Genomic DNA, 26,899 nt, shown 5'->3' on the forward strand with positions numbered 1-26,899 from the left:
CCCAATCTAAACTGCAGTAACAATAGAAAAAAAATTTCAACTGTTAATGGAGGTAGTTACAAATATTATTTTGTTCTATGTGAAGGTAGTTGGTGTGGTTGGTGGTGGTGGCAAACATTGATCTGCCAGCCTGCTGCCAAAAGTAGCCATTTAATCATCATCAGAAGAAAGAATGGGGGAAACAATGGGGGGGAAGAAAAACCCTTCCCCACGCTAGCAAAGACTTGTCAGGCTTGTGTGGGTGGTACAGCTTGAGTGATCTATTACATATAGTAGTTGGCTGAGGAAAACAGAGTTGCTGACATTATTTGCTCTTTTTGAGGATGGTGTCATATTTCTCACCACAAAAAACTGACCCTCTCTTTTTTTGTTCAGTTTTCTTCTCTTAATGTTGGGGTTTGAAAGATTGCATTTGCTCTGTAACAACATGATCTTTTTCAATCGTGCTAGGTGAGAGTAGCAACAGATTTTAAAGTAGTGGTATTTGGCTCTTATTTATTATTATTTATAATTATTATATTATTGTATATATAATATTGTATTATATTTATTTATTATACTGTTCCGAATAGTGCCAACTGTAAAGTTTGGTGGAGGAGGAATAATAGGCTGGGGCTGTTTTTCATGGTTTCATAGGCCCCTTAGTTTCAGTGAAGGGAACTCTTAATGCTACAGCATATAAAGCCATTCTAGAAAATTGTACCTGTCCAACTTTGTGGCAACAGTTTGGGGCAGGCCCTTTCCTGTTTCAGCATTACAATGCCCCCATGCACAAAGCAAGGTCCATAAAGAAATGGTTTGCTGAGTCTGGTGTGAATGAACTTGACTGGCCTGCAGAGAGCCCTAACTTCTACCACATCAAACACCTTGGGATGAATTGGATTGCTAACTGCAAGCCAGGCCTTACACCCAACATCAGTTCCAACGGAAGTGAATCCCCACAGCCATGTTCCAAAATCTACTGAAAAGCCTTCCCAGAAGAGTAGAGGCTGTTACAGCAGCAAGGGGGGGGGGGGGGGGGGGGGGGGGGGGGGTCCAATTCCATATTAATGCCCATGGTTTTGGAATGAGATGTTCAAAGGGTACATATGGGTGTGATGTTCAGGTGCCCATACTTTTGGAAATGTACTGTATGTGTCTGTGGTAATTGTTTTCTAGGAGTGGAATTGAAATGAATGAATGAGAGAGAAGGAGAAAGAGGGAGATGCAGAGAGCGTATGTGAGAGAGGGTGTGACAACCAAGCAGCAGCAAAAAGCATCTGTAAAATGGCTTTTTAGGTCTAATGTGCATATCAGTGTTCTACTGTGTGAGTCTGAGCCTCAGTAAGAAGTCCCTTGAGTCACAGGAAGGACTTTATTCTGAGACTGGACCTGAGATTCATTTTATAGTAGCTGCTCACTAAAGCTGACTGATTATTATCCTGGACACCCATCTAATGATATACATCCCTGCTGACTGGTAACTGATTGATGAAGAGAGACAAGGATTTGTGTGATTTATAGGACTTTGCAATGTCAGTTTGAATGCCTAAGAGCACTGCAGATATATGAAGACGTAGATTATGTACATATATTTACATTTAAATATATAGCCTAAATAGATCTATCAAAAAATGTTATCCAGCATAATTACACTCTTTTCAAAGTGCAAAAGAGTGAAATCATAATGAATTAAAAACAAAACAAACTGGCAATACAGTAATATGAAATGACACTGTGGTACAGTCCTGAGGGTTGTTAAGGTAGTAATTGGATAAAAAGCACACATGGTAAGAGAGCTCACACTTTCCATGGTCCTGGAGGCCTCCTGAACTTTGTTTACTCAGCAGGAGTCTATGACAGTGAGTAAAGAGTCAGAGCTGCCGGCTCTACTCTTCTCCCAGCCCTCCTGGCATTACACATATTTTCCAAGATGAAAAGTAAAGAAAGTACTGTAGCTCACCAACTCATTCTTCCAAAGAAGCCGGCCAAAATGTGGACATTCCAAACTGTGAGACTGACTGCCTTTATTTTTTATTCAACACATGTATTGCAGCAAAAGGTAGCATAACAATGGAAAGAAAGCACCAATCCTGTCTGTCCATTGAGATTTCATCTAGGCCAGGGGTGTCAAACTCCAGTCCTGAATAGCCAATGTCTGCAGGTGTCCTTTCAATCAGCAACCAATTAACGCCTTGAGAATAAGGCGTGTGGACTTTTTAGCCATTCCATGACTTAAATAAATCACTGGTGTTGAGGGCAATGAAAACCAGCAGACACTGTGGCCCTCCAGGACTGGATTCTGACATGTGTGATCTAGGTGCATGTACTGCAACTCATTTGAACAGAAAGCAGTTCTGTTAATTTGCCTTGCTGTTTCTTTGTTTAAGCACATTGTGGCTTTGTGGGATTTTACTATGATAACTTGAACTTTTTAGTGTCGCCACACTTAACTACCACCCCTCCCTCCTCCCTTCTCTCCCTCTCACGACTGGCATCCTGAAGGCCTCTTCCACACCCTCTCATCCTCTATTTGATCTGCTTCCATTGTGGCTCCTCAAGGAGAGGTTGTAGACAAAATGCAGGGCAGAACAATGGCAGGCTGGGTAAAAATAGGCCTTTTATGGCATATTGGGGGAAAAGCTGTTTGCAGGCTGAGGGGTTGTGGTACAGTACATTAACTCTTTCTGATTTATGCTTGTGCTCGTACAGTAGCTGCCTTTCCCTCTCCCTCCCTCCACTTTAGCTCTTCCCTATGGAACCATAGTTTCATTAATGGCCATACTGTGAGACCATAACATCAGACCATTATACCACCATGTTACATATGACATACACACAACACCTGAGTATTGTAAAGGTACATCGTAACACTCCAACCTGTAGCACAACAAGAAGGCTGATTTTTAAAGGTCCAATGAATGTTCTTTTATGGCCATACTGTGAGTCTGCATCAGCACTGAGAACATCAGGTAATTATAGATTAATGTTACAAATTGCACACACAGGACCTGAGTTATGTAAAGGTACAATGCAAAATATCAACCTTAAAGAGGTCTGTTTAAAAAGGCAGAGAAAGTTTGAGGATGGAGATTTAACTGAAAACCTAATGTTGCCAATTGTGAGTCAGCATATTACTATCATACCCTTGAGTGGCTTAAAATAAATTGTTTCCATCCAAGTAAAATTGGGAAAATAGGAAACATAAATGAATGAATTAAATAAATAAATAAATAAATAAATAAATAAATAAATAAATAAAAAAGCAAGCGTTCATGGGCCTTACAAAGATGCTCACAGCAGTCCTAGAGTGGCCACGTTGCAATGCACGGCTATAAAAAATTTTGGGTAATGGAGATGAAGGGATGTGAACATACATTTATAATGATCCACCGCAAAACATCAGCATGTTTATATACAACATTGTGGAATTTATCTGCTGGTCTTTGCAAGGTAGCTCATGCTCTTTTAATGAAGTGTCAGTTTATGGCCATAAAATTCCCCTGCAGCCATTTGTTAATAAATATCTGCCCATCTTTTAGCACCTAGGCATTTTTTTAACACCCACTCATTGTGCTTTGGAGTCGTTGATTTCGGGCACCTTGTTAGTGCTTTGTAAGAAATCCCCTCAGAAGAAATCTAAACTTGTTTTTGCCTAGCAACGGTGTGATACGTGGTTGGAATGATAAACATCCTGATTGAATGTCAAGAGTTAAATAGAGTTTTTTGTAAAAATTAAAAATAAACTCCCATGACAAAGAAATCAGAAAACCAGGCCTGTTATCATCCATCTGTTATCGCTATGTTTTGAATTGGACCATGACAGCCGTGGCTGTTATATTTAAAAATGTAATTTCCTGATAGTTGGAGGAAAGATGATTATCAGAGCAGCGACCTTATTAAGTAACTACAATACTTTTATCTTGGCTCTCTTGAGTTTTGATGTACACTGCAGTCGATGCATCTTTCTGTTGATTTTAATTGACATTTTTATCCATCTTCTGTATCCACTTGAAACCTATCATTTACAGGATGTTTTCATGATAACCGTGTTTGAAAATGATAATGTTAAGAAGCCAAAAAAGTTCTGATGGTTTCAAATAATGTAACCTGTTTCCATACATTGGACTCATCCAGATAGATCTTTTTTAGCTGTCCAGTTTACTCAGCTATGGAAGTCAAACTCAACTGAAAGGAACAGACAGAGTTCACGATCCATTATTAATATCACAGCTCCACTCTATGACAGGTTCATATTAGGCCTTATTGCAAGCTTACCTGCCACTGTGGACTCTGGAGGGAATTAATAGAGCATTAGCCTGAAAATAGGGCTTTTTTTCTTAATGGAAATTGTCTTCTGAATTTCCAGCATGGATTGGATGGAGAGTGACTCATGGATATGACTTAACTTTATCAGAATAGGAAGCAGGCCTGATCCAGATAGAACGGGATCTCCACTGTCCCAGCATTCTGGATAATGTTCCTGTCATTCACAGACTAGTGTAAGTACTAATTCAAAGTACTTGAGAGGGGCAGGATAGTGGAAGAGCCTGCTGAAGAGATGGGTCACATCTCTGTTCTTCCTACTGCTGTAGAAAGCTCATTCCACCACAAAGGTGCCAGAACAGACAGCAAACATGACTGAGAAATGTATATATTTATGGTTTCATTTAAAAACTACATTTATGAGCAAATAGCTCTGTTCATACTATGTTGTAGCAATTAATTTGATTACCTCGTACAGACATCGCAGTGACGTGTGTGCTTACTGGGCTACACCATAATTTCTTTTTGGTTATACATGGCATCCCATATGAAATTGCATACGAATGTTAAAACCTTTGTTGACTTGAACTCACCTGATGGATACTTGTATACTTATGAATTCTTGTCATCTACATAGTTGGAGTTGCTGTTCCTCATTAAGACAAGTATATTGACCTGGGTTCTGTCATTAAGAAGTCACTAAGAAGTCTCCCCTGGTTTACAGGAAAAACGGCCAGCAGGCCATACTGTCTGGGTGGGTGATTAGGTGACATTTCCCTCCCTCTCGGCGCTAATTGGAAGGAGCCCGGGCCTTCTGCATTCTTTCAGCTGGTGTAGCTGTCCTGCCTGCCGGGGTGCTATCATTCCACTCGGCTAGGCTGCCATGACAGGATGGTGTTTTTCTTGTTTCACCACCTGTGCCTTGGCTTTTGGGTTGTTCTGTTGTGTCCCCCACTGAGCATCACACCATCGTACAGAGTTCCCTCCTGGCATTCTGGTGTCAATATCAACTGTTATTTTTGTTTTTCCTTTCATGTCCTTTCTAATCGATTGGAGTTCTAATAGATTGTAGCTAATGAGCTAATACAGAAATAAAAAAAAGCCATGACAGGATGGTGTTTTTCTTGTTTCACCACCTGTGCCTTGGCTTTTGGGTTGTTCTGTTGTGTCCCCCACTGAGCATCACACCATCGTACAGAGTTCCCTCCTGGCATTCTGGTGTCAATATCAACTGTTATTTTTGTTTTTCCTTTCATGTCCTTTCTAATCGATTGGAGTTCTAATAGATTGTAGCTAATGAGCTAATACAGAAATAAATTGTATAAATTGTGTTTGTGTGTGTGTGTGTGTGTGTGTGTGTGTGTGTGTGTGTTAAAACCAAGCTAAATTCTCACTCCTTATTTCACACCTAAATGATACATCTGAAAGTGATAGATAATTTTAATTCCAAAATCAAAATGGCACGGGTTTATACAACTGAGCTTAAGCACAGTCTTTTCCTAGAATTAAATGAACATGGCCAGTGCACTTAACCTCAATGCCACATTTAGTGTGCTGTGAAGTGTGGGGTCCCCATAGTGATCAGGGATGGGGAAATGCAGACTGTATGATAAGATGAATTACTCTGTAGAGGGTTGCAGCTTCATCGACACAGGGCATGATATCAGTATAATGACAAATGGAAGTCCTCAGTGTGTATGGCATTCCACTGCCACTCCAGATTCTGTGCTCTGCAGTACCTAGAGTTCATTACTGAGCACTGGGGTGTTTTTGATTGGAGTGTGGTGGTGCAGGGAAAAGCCAGAAAAAAGGTTGCTGATTTCCTCGCAGATTAGATTGATTTTGTCAGCCGGATGCCTTTTTCAGCTCTTGGCAGTTGTGAAGACGTGCTAAGGCTGGAAGCAACATAATGTGATAACTAATACAGCACAGTTGGTGTCAATATTATTTTTTAAGCTTTTTCATCTGTCAAAAATAGAATGTCTCAGATCTAGCTTCACTTTGTCTGTAAGCCTGTTTATGAAAGCCCAAATTACAATAACTACCTATACGTAATCTAATTCCACCCATAGCTACAGTAGACCTCATTTTACAATGAATATATTACTTGGGTCTGCCTCCGTTAACACTGTTACAAAACTAATGGCAGAAAAGTCCGTTAACACTGTTACAAAACTAATGGCAGAAAAGTCCATGCAATTCCATCTCAGCTATAGTTGGCTGAGTCGGGTATACTCACTTGTGCCAATGGCTATTTTGTGATGAATGTCACACAGTACTACAGGAGAAATATTGGCAATTGAACAAGAGGTGCATCTCTTGCTGATGACAATGGATAGACTGGATTTCATTGTTTTGTAGTAACGAATGCAGGGGTAAAAGCTTTGAATTATACCTACTTTTGTCCTGTCAGGATAACTGATAAGTTATTCTGGTATTCCTGGTAGGCATTTCACTAAGTAGGGTTTAGGATTTTGAATGCTAACCTTCGGAAATATTTTCAATTGCATGAAAAATGCACAGCAATATTCCTGGTGTTAAGTCAATTCTAACGTAATCCAATTGGGGCAATATGTATGTAGTTGATTTTACACTGATTTTGCTGTGCAGTTGGACAAAAACCCAAGTTATTTCAAAATATTTGTGAAAGTTAGCCAGAACTCCATAATCCCACTTTGTGAAAAATAATTGAAACTCTTAACCAGGCATCTCAAACTGCAGTCCTGAAGGGCTGCGTCTCTACAAATTTTTGTGGTTTATTTTAAATCAGCAGCTTACCTAGGCCTTGAAAACAAGGTATATCAAGTCTTTAGGCAATCAATGACTTACATTAAGTGCTGAAACAAAACAAAAACCAGAAAACACTGTTCTGCTCCAGGATATGTGTTTGAGATCCCAGCTCTAAACCATATCCATTCACACCAACTACACAGGATCTCTCTGACCCTGCCATAGTTCAGAATGATTTGAGGACCAAAGTGTTCCTGGAAAGGAGGATTGTGACATTGAATAATAACTGCCTAGCGACTGGAATTTTATGATACACTGTTAAACACCCTCTAGTCCAATTAGTGAAAGTATGTGTTGGACATGAGACCTAGGATTTGAGAGCCTTTGGTGTGAGATGTCTTTAAACCATAATGATATATGAACACAGCTTGCAAGTGGTAGTATAATAATAGCTTTAGTAGGCCCATGGTAGTTTTTTATCATAGGAAGTAAAAACAATAGATATTAAGCATGTATTTTGGAACATAGCCACTGATGGATAAAAATAAAAAAAATCAATTACAGCGTAACAGCCAACATATGTTGTGACACCAGGTTGATCTTTGAGCCTACACCATGGAACAAAACCATTAATACATTATTCCTTCTGCAGTAAAAAAAAAAAAATCTTTTTGATTGGGTAAAAGTTTATGTGAAAAATGCCTGTGCTTGTGTAAGTTGCATGAACATGTTACATAACTTCAAAAGATATACATTTTTTAAATGCCTGATAATCTGTTCTTCATTATGGATTTCTCTGTATTAAATTACAATTTTTATGCAATGAATCTATCCTCATTTTATCTGTTTTAATTATGTCTTTCAGAAGAAAGAATGGCTTTGCTTGAACTGTCAGACTCAGAGGTTGATGTCTGGAGGGCTGGGAGATGCACCGCTCCCTATGCCTCAGTCATCTCCAAAACACCAACCAATGGGATCACCCAGACACCAACCACCAGCTCAGAGCCAGCAGCCAGCTATCCAGAAAGCAACCAGTCAGCAGCAGACTGGGCCAAAGCAGCAGCAACAGAAACCTGTGACTCAAGGAAGTGGACCTTCTGCTCCAGTGAAGCAGCCAGCAGAAACACAACAGGACAAGGGTCCCATCCATCCGGTGCCTGCATCCATCAGCGAGGCCCAGAGACATCAGAGAACCACAGAGAAGGACAAGATGGCATCAAAAATGGAAAAGGATGCTGAAACCAAATCGGCACCAAAGAAGGGAGCACCAGAGCAAATCACTGTGACGACATCGGTGAAAGACATTAAAAGAGTTGGCGAGTCTCAGAAGTCCAGACATCAGGATGTGAGTGATTTTTTTGTACAAATTCACTTTTTAAATAACAGCTACTCTGTATAATGCTAATGAATTAAACTGTAACAGTATGTGGCACCAACATAATGTTTGAGAAATAAGGGGTAAAAACATAATCCAATAATTACTCTCTGTTTTAAAGGTCAGATTTAAATTCAGATGATGTTGATTCTGTCTTTTATATCTATACATATAAAAACTGTGTTGATGAAGAAGTTGTCTGAACTCTGTTATGAGCATGAAGAGAACAATGCCTTTACATTTTAAAAGCCTTCAAGGGATAGTTCCCGTTGTTGAGACTTACTGATACGATTTCAGTTTTAGTGCATTGGCCCAGACAGTTTGCGTGCGTGCGATTAAGGCTATTTCATATATTTGTATAAGTTTCTGATGGCATGCTGGCTTTGCAATAGCTGGTACAGGGGCAATCATAGGATTGTGGTTAAAAGCAAGAAAAACAAATACACTTCATCTAATGCTTGTGTGCACTTAAAAGACTTTCAAAATCCTGAAAATGGCAAGTATCTCACATTTAATGACCATCCCATTAAAACTGCTGGTATTTCCGTCCTAGGAACACTCCCTCTACATGCGTAGTCACAGGCCAGAGCCATGCGCAGGAAGAAAATTCCCATTGGTCGCACACATCAACATTTCTGAACGTTCCCGCCCACTTCCTTGGAGGTTGTGTTTCATTCTCACCACAATGGCACAGTTTTGACATTGTTTTAAAGCAATGTGCCCCAGAATACTGCTGTGTTTTGGTTGAGACTTTCCACAGATATACACAGTTGACATACTTTGGTATAAAGTAGTTTGATGAAACCATGCACAAATTAAAGTCTGTGAATGTTTGTGAGTATCCATGGCATTATATTCGGAAAGAAGAATTGCTGTTGAGTATTTTGAGTTTTTTGAATGTACATTTTTGCCGCTTTGAGGCCACAAAAACTGTGTCCCATTGAGGTCCATTGTATGAGGGTGAGCTGCAGCAGATATCTTGCAAACTCGCCAAATTATAACATAGCTGGCTGGTAGAAAACTAAAATTTGTCCTCTACCCTTCAGGTAGTTGAAGAGCAACAGTAATTTCTGCCCAGCTCTTCTTTTCAATTCAGTTGTAGTGCAGTTCCAAAGAGACACCGAAGAGACACTGATGTTGCTTCCATAGCTCTACCAACATCTCTTCCTCTTCACTGCTCCATGACATCTGCGACATGCTGGGCTTTTTTGATGCTTTGTTCACCTCAAGCTATTGTTATGCTGAAAGCTCATTGGCTGTTCACGGTTCCATGTGGAAAGATTAGTCTTTGTGCATCTCACACTACTCAAACCATGCCTAAAGGCTATCAGTTTGATATTCTGGCAAGAGTTGCAGAATAGCTTAAGAATGCATTGGAAGAGCTGTAATTGAGTCTCTGAGCATCAGTTCACACAGAAATAAAGCATTGTAGTAACTACAATGACCATAATCCATTGTGCCTGCAGACACGTAAGTTACATGGCAGTTCAGAAACACCTAGAACCCAGCAGGCTACCCACACGACACAAATGATACCTGGAGAGGTATATGTACTGTGTGACTGTACCCAGTAACACATACATATTCAATCTCAGCACTTGGTAGTTTTTACTCAGCAGATTGTCATAACTGCCTTGAAATTAATCTAATGACTTTTTCAACATTACAAGTTAACTTGCTAATATATTTAGTGAGGAACTTTGAAAACAGTAGGCTGGTAACATTTGATGACGATGGCTAACTGGTTGCCTGCCTGTCAAAGAGAAAATGTATTTACTTCCAGAGCCAATAGTGTATGATAAGAGAGATAAATTATAAAGCCCAAAAAATAAAAAATGAAATATACACACCAAAAATTTGCATATATATTTAAAGACAAAAAGGGTATTAATTTATGCGAGTGATTTGCTGAAGTATGCAGTCAGAGCATTGAAGCCTTTGAAAATATATTGAAAATAATTTTTAAAGCTCTTTTTAAATAAAGTTAGTTTTTAACATTTCAATAGAAATAAATTTAAAAAACAAAAATCGAAATCAAAATTTTCCAAATCAAAATCAAACCAAACTCAAAAAAATGAATCGCTCAGCATTAGTTGTGGGACAAGTTGCTGTCGGTTTAGGTGAAGTGTATAATTCTGTTTTTAAATCATCAATCCACAGTTGACCATATACCAGTCATTATAAATCTACTGTCTGTCAGAAACTTCTGTAAAAATCCAAAATATTCTTCATCGCACACAAAAACTGTCTGGGCAAATCAAAATCATACACTGAAATAAACTGAAATATACAGTGCTGTGAAAAAGTGTTTGCCCTCTTCCTGATTTTTTCTATTATTGCATATCTGTCACACTGAATGGTTTCAGATTTTTTTTTTTAAAGTGAAAGTGAGTAAACACAAAACAAACACCTATATCGCCCATGTGAAAAAGTAATTGCCCCCTTAAACTTAATAACTAATAATGCGTCCTATAATTTGATATCAGTCTTTCACATTGCTGTGGAGGAATTTTAGCTCACTATTCTTTGCAGAACTGCTTTAATTCAGACAAATTGGCAGTTTTTTGAGGATGAACTGCTCGTTTCAGGTCCTGCCACAGCATCTATATTAAGTTCAAGTCAGGACTTTTACTAGGCCACTCCAAAACTTTTATTTTGTTTCTTTTCAGCCATTTTCTGATGTCGGCTTGCTTTTGTGTTTTGGATCATTGTCTTGCTGCATAACCCAATTATGCTTCCACTTCAGCTCACGGGCAGTTGACCAGACATTCTACTTAAGAATTTTCTGGTTCAGGGCAGAATTCATGCTGCCTTCAATAATAGCAAGTCGTCCAGGTGCCGAGGCAGCGAAGCATTCCCACACCATCACACTACCACCACCATGTTTGACTGTTAGTATGATGTTCTTACTGAGAAATGTTGTACTTGCTTTGCACCTTAATGGAACCCATGTCATCCAGAAAGTTCCACCTTTATGTCCATAGAACATTATCTCAAAAGGCTTAGGGATCATCCAGGTGCTTTTTTGCAAATATGAGATGAGCATTGGTGTTTCTCCCTTGTTTAGCAGTGGTTTTTGTTATACTGATCTCTTGTGACTTCCTGGAAGAGTTGTCACTGTGCCCTTGGGGAAATTTTGGCAGGCCGGCCACTCATGGGAAGATTCACCACTGTTCCAAGCATTCTCTATTTGGAGATAATGGCAATCATTGTGGTTCAGTGGCGTCCCAGAGCCTTAGAAATGGCTTTGGAACCCTTTTCAGACATTTATATTTCAACAACTTTTTTTCATGTGGCATTTCCTTTGATCGTGGTATAGTCCGCTTTTAGAAACTTGGTGGTGAGTATTTCACTCTGATCACAAGGGTCAATATGTGTGAGGTTTAGATTCAACAGGGCTGGCTGAAATTAAGCCTGGCTGTGTTTAATCAGCTGAATCTAATTATCAATGTTCTCAATTTTCATTTGTCTAATATTACATTGTGTCTAAAGATCTGAAACCATTCAATGTGACAAATATGCAATAATAGAGGAAATCAGGAAGGGGAAAAATACTCTTTATAACACTGTTACTCCAGAAAGTGAATTAGGCCTTTTAAGTCAAGAAGATTTGAAAGGTATAGAATCAAAACACAGAAATCCTGGGTTGCTCTTAACAAATTTCTTAGCTACACAGCAAAAATGATCAAATTATGTAAAGAACTTGAAAATTGAATCGGCACATCACTACATGCCGCACCTTTATCTTTACTCTCAGGAGACAAACAAGTCCAGCACACAAGACATTTCCCGAAGCCCACAGAGCCTGAGTGACACTGGTTATTCCTCAGATGGGATCTCCAGTTCCCACAGTGAGATCACAGGGCTAATCCAAGAAGAGGAGATGAAGCTAAGTGAACGGGGGCTGAGTGAACACAGCCCCCCAAGCCCATCAGAGATCATCAAATTGGAGAGTTCCATGCGTCCTCTGTTGGAGTCCAAATCAATTCCAGATCAGGAGCAAGAGAGGGGGCGGGGGAGACATTCACGTGACTCCAGGGATATTGATGATAAGAAACAGAGGCCTCGGTCCCTGTCCATCACTCCAGAGGCATTCGACTCAGATGAGGAATTAGAAGATATTCTGGAAGAGGATGAAGACCCAGACTGGGAGAACCAGCGTAATCTCAGGAATAGTGTGGCAGAATCATCCGATGAATTCAGCAGCAAGCTACGCCACGATTATGTGGAGGACAGCAGTGAAAATGGGCATTCCCTTTTACCAGGCAGGCAAAGAAAACAAGAGACAGAGATGACAGATGAGGAGTTTATGAGGAGGCAGATCTTGGAAATGAGTGCCGATGAGGATAATGAAGAGGATGATGAAGATTACAGTTACCAAAAACCAAAAAAGAGCCATAAGCACAGTGCAGATTCAGGGAAAGAGAAGCAGCGCCGCCTCACTCATCACTCCAGTAGCTTTGAAGAGGAAAGCAAAGGAGCTGATGATGCCTACCAAGGCCCAAGTGAAGATGGTGATGAAGATCTGATGGCTTCCCAAGGAGGCCTCCGTCGTTTCAAGACTATTGAATTGAACAATACAAGCAGTTACAACCGTGACATGGAGCTCAGCAATGAAAATGACCTTAGCTTGGACCGAGAACCAGAGCTGGAAATGGAAAGTCTGACTGGCTCTCCTGATGAGCGGTCAAGGGGGGAATACTCTTCAACCCTTCCTGCGACAACTCCAAGTTACACTTCTGGTACTTCTCCCACTTCGGTATCTTCCATGGAGGATGATAGTGACAGCAGCCCTAGTCGTAGACAGAGGTTAGAAGAAGCTAAGCAACAGAGGAAAGCCCGGCATCGTTCCCATGGCCCACTTCTGCCAACAATTGAGGATTCATCTGAAGAAGATGAGTTAAGAGAGGAAGAGGAACTGCTGCGGGAACAGGAGAAGATGCGAGAAGTTGAGCAGCAGAGGATTCGGAGCACAGCCAGGAAAACTAAGAGAGACAAGGAGGAGCTGAGGGCACAGAGACGTAGAGAGAGATCCAAAACTCCCCCCAGTAACCTCTCTCCCATTGAAGATGCATCTCCCACAGAGGAGCTGAGACAGGCAGCAGAAATGGAGGAACTTCACCGATCCTCCTGCTCAGAATATTCACCTTCTATTGATTCTGAGGCTGAAGGTTTTGAAATATCTTCCAAGCTCTACAAGTCTGGAAGTGAGTACAACCTGCCAACATTTATGTCACTCTACTCCCCCACTGAGAAACCAAGCACCACCAGCTCTTCCTCAAGTAGCAAACCACTTAAAAGTGCTGAAGAGGTTTATGAGGAAATGATGAGGAAGGCAGAGATGTTACAAAAGCAGCAGGCACAACATGTGAGACATGGGCAGCAGTATGATGATTCCTATCAGCAAGAAGAATTACGGAATGGACAGCAGCAACAATATGAGGAAGATTATGACTATAATAACCAGGAGGAGACTGGCTATGAAAACAATTCAGCAGAGACCGATAACATCTATGAGGAAATTCGTCAGACGTCCCAAAGCATTACCAAAATGCATCAGTCTTCCACTCATGACTTGGAAGAACAGCCCGATGATCAGATTGAAATAGATGAGTCTTACACAGACAAGCAGCTTTTGGATACAGGGTCAGCTTTTGCTAAATTACTAGAACAAAACAATGCTCTCCTTACGCCTGGGACAAGTCCAACTCAGCTGTCAGCACCAGTTTCATTTGCTTCCACAAGTAATGAGCCCAGCATAACTGGAGGGAGGGGAATTCCTGATGTCCGAGTGACACAACATTTTTCCAAAGAAGGGCAGAAAGACAGAATTAAAAGTCAAACCACAAAGAATGGAGTTGCTCCTGTCATAGCTACCACCATAGCAGCTTATGGAGTTTATTCTAGAGATGCTGTGACTGTTACCCAGTCAATTGTCACCCAGACTATAACTACAACCCAGTCACCAATGTACACCCGGCAAGCAGGAGCTGGTTCAAACGTTTCCAGTAGAATAGCAGAGATTACTCAGACTTACAGTCAGAGGGATGTTACTGGGAGGAGAGCTACAGAGAGCAGGAGCATTCAAGTCAGAGAAAATGTACAAGTGGCAGCATCAGAGCCTGAATCTGAATCCCTTACATCCAAGGTCTTTACTTATTTCAAAGGAACAAGCCCTCCTCTTTCCCCCACTACATCTCCTATACAGAGTCCTAAACGATCTCCAGCCAGAAAAACCACGATTGAGTTTGCCACACAAACCCTCAATACTGCTATGTCAGTATCACCTTCCGGCTCTGGTACTACATCCCCAGTAATGGCTCAAGGAACCCAGACACCTCACAGAATTGTTTCACCCCGCCTCTCCAGACAACAGTCCTCTCAGGATTCACCTTTTATGGTGATAACATTAGGGTCTGAGCCTACAAGCCCTGCTAAGCCGATAACAGTCAACTCCTCAACCTCTCCTCTGTCTTCACCAACCAGATTGAGCCGTCAGCCAACCTTTGACACGTACAGTCCTACATCAAGTTCCCCACCCTCCCCAACCCAAGATTCTTCACCACATGTTTTATATAAGACAAAGATTGTGGAAAGGGTTAGTGTTGGCACTAGCATGGTGACCACTGCAAGTACCTGCAGCCATGGATCATTGTCCATGGAAAATATTTCCCTTTGTAGAATCTCCACTGTTCCCGGTACATCCAGAGTTGAACAAGGCCAAATGATGTCAAGCAGCAGTTTGGTTGATCTGAGGACAACAACAAAGCCAGCCCCAATTATAATGACAGATCATGGTATGGATTTGACATCTTTAGCAACAGAGGCACGAAAGTACTCTGGTGATGCCGAGGGAAGCCCCAGTCGTCATTCCACTGCTGTTCAGCCACTCGTTATGAATCTGAATTCCCAGGAACATCCACATGTGGCTGTGACTACAGTAAGCATCACTGTTGCAGCTTCCATGTTCATATCGCAGCCAAAACAACCTGTAGTCTATGGTGATCCAATGCAGAACAGAGTTGACCTTGGCCAGGGAGTAGGATCAGCAGTATGCCTGACACAGAACAAACCAGCACCAATTGACCCATCCATTCCAAAGATAGATGCTAAGCTGGAGGACTTGAGCATTCAGCAGCAGCAACTACAGAAGCAGCAACAAAAGTTGCAAGAACAGCAGCAGCTGCTAGAACAGCAGCTGCAGCAGCATCACCAACAGCAACAGCAGCTTCAGCAACAGCAAGCAGCTTCTTTTGCCAGGTACAATTTAGTGAACCAGGTCCAGCCCTTGCTGAAAAAAGATTTGCTTGTGAGTCAGACAAGCAATGCCCAGGCTGTAGTCAGTGCTATCCCCAGAGTGTCCCCTCTCCCTGATCCAGCTGCACAGAGTGCACTCTCCCCTGCTCTGTCTCATGAAATGTATGGTGCAAGTGGTCTTCCATTGGAACTTAAGAGTAAACCTCCAATCACAAATCTGTCTGCAGTCAAACCCCAAGTGATGTTGGTCCAGATGGACACAGTCACACATGGAGCACCAGTGTCCCAGCTGGTTAAACCAGAAGAGCCACAAGATGCCATGGACCTGACTGGGCAGATAAAAACTGACAAACAGGTAGCCTGTTGTGATGTAGTGTATAGACTACCTTTTGGTGGTAGCTGTGCAGGACGCCCTTTCACTCAAAAGCCTAAAGTGGAAGAAAAGATACACGCTGCAGAACCTTTGCAAAGCAACCGCCCTCCTTCTGCACCTCCTCAGTTCTATGGAAATCAGCCACAAGAGCCTGGACAAGAAAGCTACCCATATCAAGAGCCAGGAGTTGTGAGTCACAACATAATTGAAGAGCGTAAACCCTACCAAACGCCCCTTTCTGGAAGGCTGCAGCCATCCATGTCAGATAGTAATCTAGCAGATGCTGGTCTTCACTTCTATCAGACAAAGAATGACCCTAGTCTATATGGCTCTGGAGACCTGGCTATGGATCTGAGCACCATGAAGCAAGCCTATGATGGAAGTTATCTTAGCATGGGAATGCAATATGGGTCCTATACAGATTTACGGTTTCAGGGGGATGTCATGAGTCAGCCTTTACCTATGCGAAGGTACAGCTCAATGTCAAACATTAGTACAGATTATGGCTATTCATCTCGAGACCTTTCCACTTTCCAAGAATCCAACTTAGCCCACTATAGTGCTACCACTGCTAGGGAAATCAGTAGGATGTGTGCAGCTCTGAACTCAATGGAGCAGTTTGGGGGACGATATAGCAACACCCCAGATATACAGTATGGCTCTGCCAGGGGAGCTGGTCCAGCAGGAAGGCTTAATTTACAACAGGGGTTAACATCAATGAAAGCTAACCTCATGTACGGCCCTGATGGCCAGCAACTTTCCCCTGGTCAAGCATATACTAATTTAATCAATGCTAGACAAGCAACGCTACGGGCAATGTATCCCTCTGCAGTAAGAGCTGCTGATGGTATGATCTATTCCACCATTAATACCCCAATAGCCTCTACCTTGCCAATCACTACTCAGCCTGCCTCTGTCTTGCGACCCATGCTGAGGGGTGTTTATAGACCTTATCTTACAGGTAATATGACTCCGGTACCTTTGGCGAGCCTCACCAGGATGCCTCTTGTCTCTCAAAGGATGCCGCTATCCTCACAGGGGCCTTACCGCTTTCCTCCACCGAACCGCTTTCCAACAGCCTCTGTTCCTGCCTCTAGTGCATCTGCCTCTACCACAACTATAGACACACCTGTTTACCTTGGAAAGCCCTCTGTGACCACTACAATGCCTGTTACTACTGCTTCTCTACCATCAGCTAATACTACAGTGGTGCCTCTTCCATCACCAGTTATTGTGCCTACAAACCAACAACAACCCCAATCTCATTTTCCAATGCAACTAACCCAGCCCCAGCAGCCAAATGCCCAGGCCCAGGCCCCACTACAGCCTCCCGCTCAATCTCAAGTGCAGCCACAAGTACAGGCTCAGATACCACCACAAACTCAGCCCCAAGCATACACTCAAATTTCACCACAAGCTCAGCCCCAAATTCAACCCCAGGCTCATAACCTTGTTCAACCTCTAGTTCATCCACATATGCAAGTCCAAGCTCAGCTTCAGATGCAGCCTCAAGCCCATTCTCAAATGCAAGTCCAACCTCAGCCCCAAATTCAGTCTCAGATATCCCTGACTCAAGCCCAGCCTCAGGCTGCATTTGCCCCTGCAATCAGCATGGTTGCCAGCAGCAGCGGCCCAGAGAAGGACAGGGAAGAAGAGAGACTGCGCCGACAGCAAGAGCAACAACTGCAGTTGGAACGAGAGTGTGTGGAGCTGGAGAAACTACGACAAATGCGCTTGCAGGAAGAATTGGAGAGAGAGCGTTTTGATCTTCAGAGACACAGGGAAAAAGAACAAATGTTAGTACAGCGTGAAATCCAGGAGCTGCAGTCCATCAAACAGCAAGTCTTGCAGCAGCAACAGACTGAGAGAGAGAATCAGCTGGTCATGCAGAGGGAACAATTAGCTCAACAGAAAATGCAGCTAGACCAGATACAGTCACTGCAGCAGCAGCTCCAACAACAGCTTGAAGAACAGAAAAGGCAGAAAACTGCTGCTGCTGCTGCAGCTGCAGCAACAGCGTCAGCATCTGGCCCTACAGCTACAAATGGTCATGGTGCAACACAGGGTGTAGCTGGGGTGGCAGGGGCAGCCCCTCAGGGATACTCTGTGGTCTGTGACCAAACTGGAAGGGTAATTCAACATGTTCCATCTGAATTTCAGCGGACAGTGGATCAGACTGGTCAGACTTGGCAACCTTACATAGAAGGGCAGACATCAAGGGTTTTGCCCAGCTCTGCCTCAGATATATCACTGAGGAATAAGGAGGAGCATGTAGAGACAAGGTCCATGAAGAAGCGAAGCTCAATGCCTCGTTTGAGGGATGGGGTAGACGGAGAGGAGAACCAGCCCATGGTGAAGAGGATTGTTGACAGCAGTGTTCAGACTGATGACGAAGATGGTGAAGAAAGATTCATGATATCACGGCGAAGGAGAACCAGACGTAGTGTGGACTGCAGTGTTCAGACTGATGATGAAGACAAAGCGGAGTGGGAGCAGCCAGTAAGGCGCAGACGGTCACGTTTTACAAAGCACTCTGATACCAATGTCGAGAGCAAAGTTGACACATCAAAGGTTTCCTCCTCAAGTATTGCAGTCCAGACCATTCGTGATTGTTCAGCACAGACTGAATCTGAGCAGTTAGGGAGGGTCTCTCCTGCTATTCACATCACCACATCTGATCCGAAAGTACAGATTGTGCATTATATTTCAGCCCCTGAGAGGACCCAGAAAGGGGAAAGCCTTGGCTGTCAGACTGAAATAGAGGGTCAGTCCCAAGGAATGGTCATTCCTCAGCTGAATGTGCCCACCACCATAGGTCCTTACTCCACTGGTATACAGCTTGTTACTGATCCTCGACAGCAAGGGATGGCCAAGTTTGAGAGAAGGAAACCTGATCCTCTTGAGATCAGCTACCAGTCTCACCATCTGCACAATGAGTCACTCTCCAGCTTCGTACGCCAAACTCCTAAGTCACCCCAGGTGCTTCACTCTCCTGTCTCCCCTCTTTCCCCTCATCGCCTAATGGAGACCTCATTCTCCTCTAGTGAACGCCTCAATAAAGCTCATGTCACACCACAGAAGCACTTCACAGTAGAGTCTTCCCACCGTCAACAGACATTGCCCCGACCTATCAAGAATGTACAACGATCGATGTCTGATCCAAAGCCACTCAGCCCAAGTTCAGAAGATCCAGTTAAGGCTAGGTTTGCCTTGTATCAACAACAAGTTCTTCAAAGCCAGGTGGGTCATGAGCGTATAATGTGCAGTAATTAAATGAACATTTCCTGGATGTTAACTTCACTCATACTCCACGGCTTTTCTGACTCTATGGCAACATCATTTCAGAAGGATAGCCTTAAAACCCCCATATGTGAGCCACTTGAATTAATTACTTTGAATATTTCCTGATATATCTGTAATTATAATTATTAATTAATTGATGGCTTGTCAGCATTCTGATGAGAGTTGAGAAATAGCAGATTCCAAAAAGATTTCTGTCAGTAGAAGCCAGAACTGCTAAATTCATAATGCAAATACCCCGTTTAGAGGGAAGTGGTGTCAGCATGAGTCAGAGTGAGTGCTGATCTGTAATTGCCTTTCCCAGAGTAGCAGGATGAGAGGGAGCTAGAAAACACTGTGAAATTGCTTTGCGACAAGATTTATCCAATTATTCATTGGTAAATACAATAAGTGTTTGATGCACAAGGAAATTAGATAAATGCTGTTTCTGGGTATCTCCTTTCATATTGCTTACTGGTATACAGTACCTTTTGGTGGTGTAGTATATTTAGACTGTTTTACAGTGGATTTTTTATACTAAAAATATAGTTGTTGCTCTTGCTGTTGGCACAGTCTCTATTCTTTATATGTCATATTACTTCACAAAAATGTATCCAATTTAATAAGTAATGTATAAGTATTTTTTTTCATTCAGTCTTTTAAAATCTATCCAATCCCAAAAAAAATGTTTCTGTTTTCCATTCTGAGCAGTAATATACAGTATAATGCCCCATAACTATTTACTGTCAATGATGTGTGCTACAAGTTACAAAGGGTCCAAGAGTTTTTTTTTTTAATGAACATTAAAAAACCAAATATACGGGAATTTCTAAGTTGTATCTATGTATAGCACCTTTCTGAAACCAAAGGTCACTTTACAAAGAACACATCATATCATCATCATCATGTTGTCATACTGTGTATATAATAATTAGAGAAAAGGTGAAGTAGTGGGAGCACACACTATAGTACAGTGATAGGGCTGAGAGTGAGAGATGTTGGTTGATATTTATTTTATCTCAAGACGCTTTGGAAAGCAGTATACTGATCAGTGGAGCTCAAAGCAATAAAGTTAAGAGGTTGGAGGAGCGCATTGATGGTGGCAAATAGGGTTTAAGTCTTTCCACAACCATCAGAGAGGGTGAAACATGTGGACTGGACAGAGGTAAGGGCTTCCCTGTATTTGGAGAAATTGTCAGTATTTAGCTGGTAAGGGGAGCGTTCTTATTAAACACTTGGAGAGGCAACCAACGGCTTTCATTTTCAAGTCCTGAAGTGTACCAAGGAGAGGGCCTGAGTGGAAGGAATCAATCTGATGTTCAAAGGAGCAAAAGTATTGGTGTTATAGATGACATCATTATACTGGGACCTCATCAGGTGAGGAGAATTAAGTGGCCAGGAGAGAGGAAGCAAGTAAAGCAAGTATAAAATAGGATTTATTTATTTATTTATTTATTTATTTATTTATTATGGGGGAGCCGGGGTAATGACTCTACGCAAGTCATCACAAGATGCACTTCTCCCCTTAATGCATACATGTATAAGGCAGAATTGTGCAAATAACAGAAACAGTCAACATAATTAATGGGTCAATTTTTGTGTGAAATTTATATTCTTGTAAAGAGCAGACATAAATCAAGGCACAAGCAAGACTGAGACACAGGTATAGGCCTCACAGATGCATTGAGAGAATCTTTGCAACAAGAATCACACTTTTTGAACTCCCGGAGCAAGAAATCATCAAATGGCACAGATTAAGCAGCCATGCAATAATAAAGGTAGGGTGTTTGGCTTAAGCCATGAAGCAGTCACGGAAAAGAGTAAATGCATTGATAGGCTTAATTAGAATACAATGAAATTAGATTTGGTGCAAGGTTAGCCTACATTGCAAGGTTTGAACATTTGATAACAATGCCTAGCTACAGGACAAGGAGCAATCAGCATCAGGACTGTTGACAGGGGTCATCAAACATTTGATTGCAGCAAATGACTGCAGGCTGCATTGTAGTTACCATACAATACTGCTGAAAAATCACAAAATGGCACAAAATGGGGAAAGACAAGGAACTGCCAAACAAAGAGACAAAAATCATGGAATCAATGGCACCTGTGACTCCTGTGAAAACATCCACCCCTATAAATAATTATTCTTCTGGGTGAAATAAAAGACCTGGAAACTCCCACATAACATTCCTATTCCATCCAATAGCCAAGCTCCTTGCAACATACACTATATTGCATCTGGATCATTTCAATCCACAGTTGCCACCACTGCTGGAATATCACAGTCTGAATTTTGTCCTGTGCTGTCTGTAGTGTTGGATACACTCTTACATCACACCAGAAGATACATCAATTTCCCCACATCCAATCAAGATATTCAATGCACTGAACAGGGTTTTTTTAAACTGCACCTTGCAAAAATGCAATTAGTAGGCAGTCCAATTCACTGATTGTGTAATTAGCTGTAGCCTCAGTAAGTAAGATGTTAATTTCATGCAGACTGTGTGCACACCAATATACCCTCGTCAGGCTGCATTTTGTGCCGTGGGTTTTACGTATGCACATCTGGCCCCTTCTGTCTATGTTCATCAGCTCTATGCCTGCAAATCATTCTCCAATATAAATGGCTTAGAATCTTAGAAGGTTACAAACTGTATCAAGGCAGTGCTTTTATGTTCTGTGTAAAGGGTTTATTAATGGCTCTTGCATAATTCTGGATTATCAATAAATTTATCATCAGTCTGCATAGTAGTTTACAGGAGTAAGTAGCTGATTTTCTCACTTTAAGACTTTGAAAATGTTAGTAGATGCTGTATTATACATGCTTTGGACACAAATTTACATTGTAGACAGTCCGGTCCAGGATTTTGTAGTTAATGGAAGTAATAAGTGTTGTGTTCGAATTATAGACTAACTTTTTAATAATTATTGTATGCTTTTTCCCCCCCTAATCCTCCAGCAACCTTTTTTACATTATGAATACAGTTAATGCCCCCCCCCCCTCAAAAAAAAGAACTCAGTTTATTAAATAATTAGTAATAAACAAATATGTGTTACAGAAAGTAAGTAAACATGCTGTGTATTTTGTAGTTTGTATCTCAATACTTCAAATTGAAGAAGTTTTATGAATAGCTTTACTTTTTTGGGTTTTAAGAATGTGTTAAATAGCAGCCAGAACTAATGTTTGTCAATCCAGGCTTCATAAACCCACAAAAATATTTACTTAGATTTTTAGTCAAAATTCAGACATTAATGCTGGGACATTGAGCATATATAAAATCTTTAATGAAAAAATCCAAACCATTGTCAATGAAGATGTAGTATTGAATAAGTGACTCCTTTACATTTTCCAGCTTGCAGCTCTGCAGCACAGTTCACTGATGCGGAAAGTAAAGAGGACTCTGCCCAGTCCACCCCCAGAGGAAACCAACCTTCCTATGATTAGTCCTGCCTTTCCTCAGATGTACGGCTGCCCCACTATGCCTCATAAGATGGTATCCAGGCCAATGCTCGCCACAAAAGCCAGTCTCCTGAAGGACATCACTCATGAGCTGAAGGTGGTAGAGCAAGAGTCCACCAAGCTGCGCAAGCAGCAAGCAGAGTTGGAGGAAGAAGAGAAGGAGATTGATGCCAAGTTGCGGTATTTAGAGCTGGGCATCAACCAACGCAAGGAGACCCTGTTGAAGGAGAGGGAGCGGAGAGAGCTAGCCTATATCCGGTGCATGGGAGACTCGAGAGACTACATGTCAGACAGTGAGCTTAACAACTTGCGGTTAGCCGCAGCCTTTGAGAGCAATGGCCTGCTCACAAGACCAAGCACAGCGCCATTGAGCCAGTATTCTACTGATCAATTGAGCACAGCTCAGTATCCTCCCACCTCCTCCTTTGTCGCTTACCAGTACCCACAAAGCCAACCCACACCACAGGTGCCTGCTCCCTCTCCCTATCAGCAAACAGGATTTCAGCCCCCTCCATATCCAACAATCGCACAAACTCACCTTCAACCGAGTGCCTTGCAGCCCCAACCTCCCCCTCCAACCTACCAGGCACAAACCACTTACCCACCTCATAGCTTCCCTCAAAGTCAGCCCCCCTATCCAGTGGACTTGGGAGTGCAGCCGAGCCTCCCTGGGTTCCAGCCGCCCCCTGGTCCAACCCCCTACCCAACACATTCCCTGCCATATCCAACCCAACCTTCCTTCCCAACAGGCCCAAGCATGCCTTTCCAGCCAATGGCAGAGATCCTTACTGTTCACCAGAGGCCACGGCAAACCTCCTTGGCTGATTTAGAGCAGAAGATGCCTACTAACTATGAAGTCATCAGTACTCCTACTGTGGTAGTGACTACCACAGCTCAAGATAATACCTACACCTCCACAGCTGTGGCTAATCCTTATGGACAATATACCACGACGGTAGCTAATACATATGGACAGTACAACACGACTGTTGCCAGCACTTATGGACAGTACACTACATCTGTTGCCAGTACTTATGGACAGTATAAACCTCCTGAGACAACCTTGTCTGACCGGATTCACTCCGCAGATAGTCCATCCTCCGCCTATACCTCAGATGGCCTCTATTCTAATCTCGAGCAGAACATCCCACGAAATTATGTCATGATAGATGACATCAGTGAGCTGACAAAAGACAACATGGGCACTTCCTCAGATATGCACAAGACTGACACCCACGGACACCCTGCCAGCGGACGCTACGGGAGTGAGACCGGCCCTGCGAGAGTGAGTTCCTATGGCAGGACCGAGGAGGAGTCCGAGGAAGACCTTTACGACCATCATGGCAGGGGTAAGAGCACCAGCAGCTACCACCAGCGAGGTTCAGACAGTCATGGCCGAATGGGCAGCAGCAGCAGTAGCATGGGTGGGGGATCCTCCTATTACTATGATGACTACAAACATTCCACACGTGCAGACAAATATGGCTCCAGCATGGGAGTCCAGAAGCATTCCTCCAAAAGTCTGGGCCCGGCTGTTGTGTCCTCAAAACGGAGTAAACACAGGAAGCAAGGCATGGAACAGAAGATCTCCAAGTTTTCCCCCATTGAAGAGGCTAAAGATGTGGAGTCTGACCTAGCCTCCTATACCATAACCACATCATCTGGTGGTAGCTGCACTGTAGTATCTAGGGCTAAGAAGATGCAGGATGACATTGCATATGGATTGAAGAAAAATGTCTACGATCAACAAAAGTATTACGGCATGTCTAGTCGTGAGGCCTTGGAGGAGGATGACCGCATGTACAGCTCTGGAAGGTCCAGGTCGACAGGCTACGGGATGGACAAGATCTCATCAAGAGATTCGGGTGGCCATAGGAGCAAGTCGTATGAGAGAGACACTATGGATCGCTCCCAGAGGGGCAGTTACAATCGTGGCAGGCCTTCGATGCGCTCCCAATATTCAGAGGAGGAGAGCCCGCTCAGCCCCGTGGGGAAGCCCATGGGTGTTGGGCGAGGCTCTATAGGGCCAGAGCCTCCTGACAGTCGCAATCAGTATGGCTCTAGCCACTCCTTGCCTGATGTGCAGGACCACATGAAAGACCTGCCAAGAAGCCACGTCTACAAACCTGACGATTCTTACATTATAGATGATATGCATTGTGCTGTGTCTGACAGTGAAGGTAATTGGTGCTGAATGCCAAATAATGCCTACCTTAACGTCCCCCACCCACCTAAATGAGAATCTGCATGCCAGTGTTGCCTCTTGAAACAACTAGCTGCTCTTGTCTGAACTGAATGTTCATGGGAATGCTGTGCCTAAGGCTGAAGTTGCATGTGCCTGCATGTTTTTATAAACATTTGTTTAGGCATGTTTTGATTTGCATCCTGTTTTGATGTTTTGTTCTATGAACATCGTCAACCATTTAAAAGTGTTTGTGTTTGGTGATGTGTCATGCTAACCTGTGATCATTTTCATGGTTTATTCAATGGTTTGATTTGGTGTGGCCATGATTATATTTTTATTGGTTTTTTTTCCCAAAGGGTTTGTATTTTGCACATTTTTAAAAATTTTCCATGCATGGCTTCAGTCTGCATGCCTTTCTCGCCAATGGATATGGAGATTTACTGTAATCTGTATTTGCTTTCTGTCCCAAAGCCTATCATTTGGGACAGGAAGAGACAGACTGGTTTGAGAAGCCGAGGGAAGCCCGTTCGGATAGGTCCAGGCACTATGGAAGCAGTGGCCATTCTTCCTCACAGAGGAGGAGCCATGTCAAGCACACATACCATGACTATGATGAGCCCCCAGAAGAGGACCTTTGGCCACAGGATGACTACAGTCACTCGCGCCATTCTTCTTCCCGGGACCACAGACACCATGGTAGCTCTGGGAGACACTCGTCCTCATCCCGCCACTCCTCAGAAGATCCCAGGTCCTCCAGGTCTTCTAGAGGACATCCCAAAGACCCTTCTATGCGCCATGATACACGGGGAATGTCATCCTCTGGAAAGAGAGGGACCTCTGACTCCCGGTCTTCACAGGGCTACCATGGCTCAGATTACTCTCGTGACCCCTCCAGCCACCACCACAGCTCAAGCAGCCAGAGGGGGCAGAAGCAGCAGTCGTCCTCCAGCCACCACCAGCAGACGTCCTCTAGGAAGCAACAGGACTTACAGTCCCATCCGCCCTCGTCGAGGCAGCAGGGGTCCAGTCAGCAGCAGCAGCGATCGTCTGGGGGGCCACCATCAGGGAGGCAGTCTGCATCACAGCTGCAGGAGGGCATGCAGCAGCAGGGGCAGCAGGGCCAGCAGCCACGCACCCAACAGCAGCAGCAGGCCCAGGCTTCAGCAGCAAGGCAATCACAGCCACAGCCAGCAGGGACAGCGCAGCCGCAGCCAGTGCAAGCCCAGCAACTGCAGGCTAAGCCTGGACAAACCCAGGTTCGACAGCCACAGGCAACCACTCAGCCTGCCACTGCGGTAAGTGCAGGGAAGCGTTCCATTTAATGATACCATGCTTTTTTGTTTTTGCTCTATTTGCTCTTAAATAAAAGCAATGTGATAGTTCTATTACATTTACATTTACATTTATGTTGGTTTAATAAAATAAACTTGAATTAAATTTATTTGAAAAGTGCTTTCTCTGACTTGCTCTGACCTGATTTTCTTTCACTTTCCTTTTCCCATTTTCTGTTCTCACTGCGGCAGCCATTTTGGTGATTCGTCAGCATTAAATTTTAGTACAGATTGCCAAAATATACTAAGAAACCCAAGTGACGTGTGGTGAATGTAGCATATTTCTTTAATTCAAGTGACCTCAATGTGCAAACACATCCAAACTATGGTGGCAATGTAGCATAATGCATTGGAAACTGGGCTTGTAACTCAATGGTTTTGGATTCCCAGCTGGGATGCTGCTGTTGTACCCTTGAGTAAGGTACTTAACCTTAATTGCCTTGGTAAAGCATGTAGCTGTATAAATGGATTGTATGTAAAACATGTGATCTGTATAATTCGCTCTAAATAAGAGTGTCTATTAAATGCCAAAATGTAATGTAATTGGGCAGAGGTGTGAAATGTGAAACACAGGCACACACACTCACTCAGAACATTGCAGCTGTATCCCCACATGGGTCTTTCTTCTAACACAGATGTATTATATATAGTTTAAATAGTC

The 26,899-nt window shown here is 42.8% G+C and overlaps 1 protein-coding gene across 4 annotated transcripts in view; it reads left to right on the top strand.

Annotated features, from left to right (window-relative positions):
- bsna (bassoon presynaptic cytomatrix protein a) overlaps window positions 1–26,899 on the top strand; it is a 135,539-nt gene that overhangs the window by 85,659 nt on the left and 22,981 nt on the right. For 3 of the 4 annotated variants that reach the window (XM_035383004.1, XM_035383003.1, XM_035383005.1), the window contains exons 4-7: window positions 7,841–8,320; window positions 12,108–19,220; window positions 22,616–24,902; window positions 25,379–26,202. In XM_035383004.1, coding sequence (XP_035238895.1) covers window positions 7,841–8,320; window positions 12,108–19,220; window positions 22,616–24,902; window positions 25,379–26,202 — 10,704 coding nt within the window. The remainder of the gene's footprint in view (window positions 1–7,840; window positions 8,321–12,107; window positions 19,221–22,615; window positions 24,903–25,378; window positions 26,203–26,899) is intronic. The other variant, XM_035383007.1, reaches the window with a different exon arrangement.

Source organism: Anguilla anguilla, chromosome 11, assembly GCF_013347855.1.
Source record: "Anguilla anguilla isolate fAngAng1 chromosome 11, fAngAng1.pri, whole genome shotgun sequence".
Classification (NCBI taxonomy): Eukaryota; Metazoa; Chordata; class Actinopteri; order Anguilliformes; family Anguillidae; genus Anguilla; species Anguilla anguilla.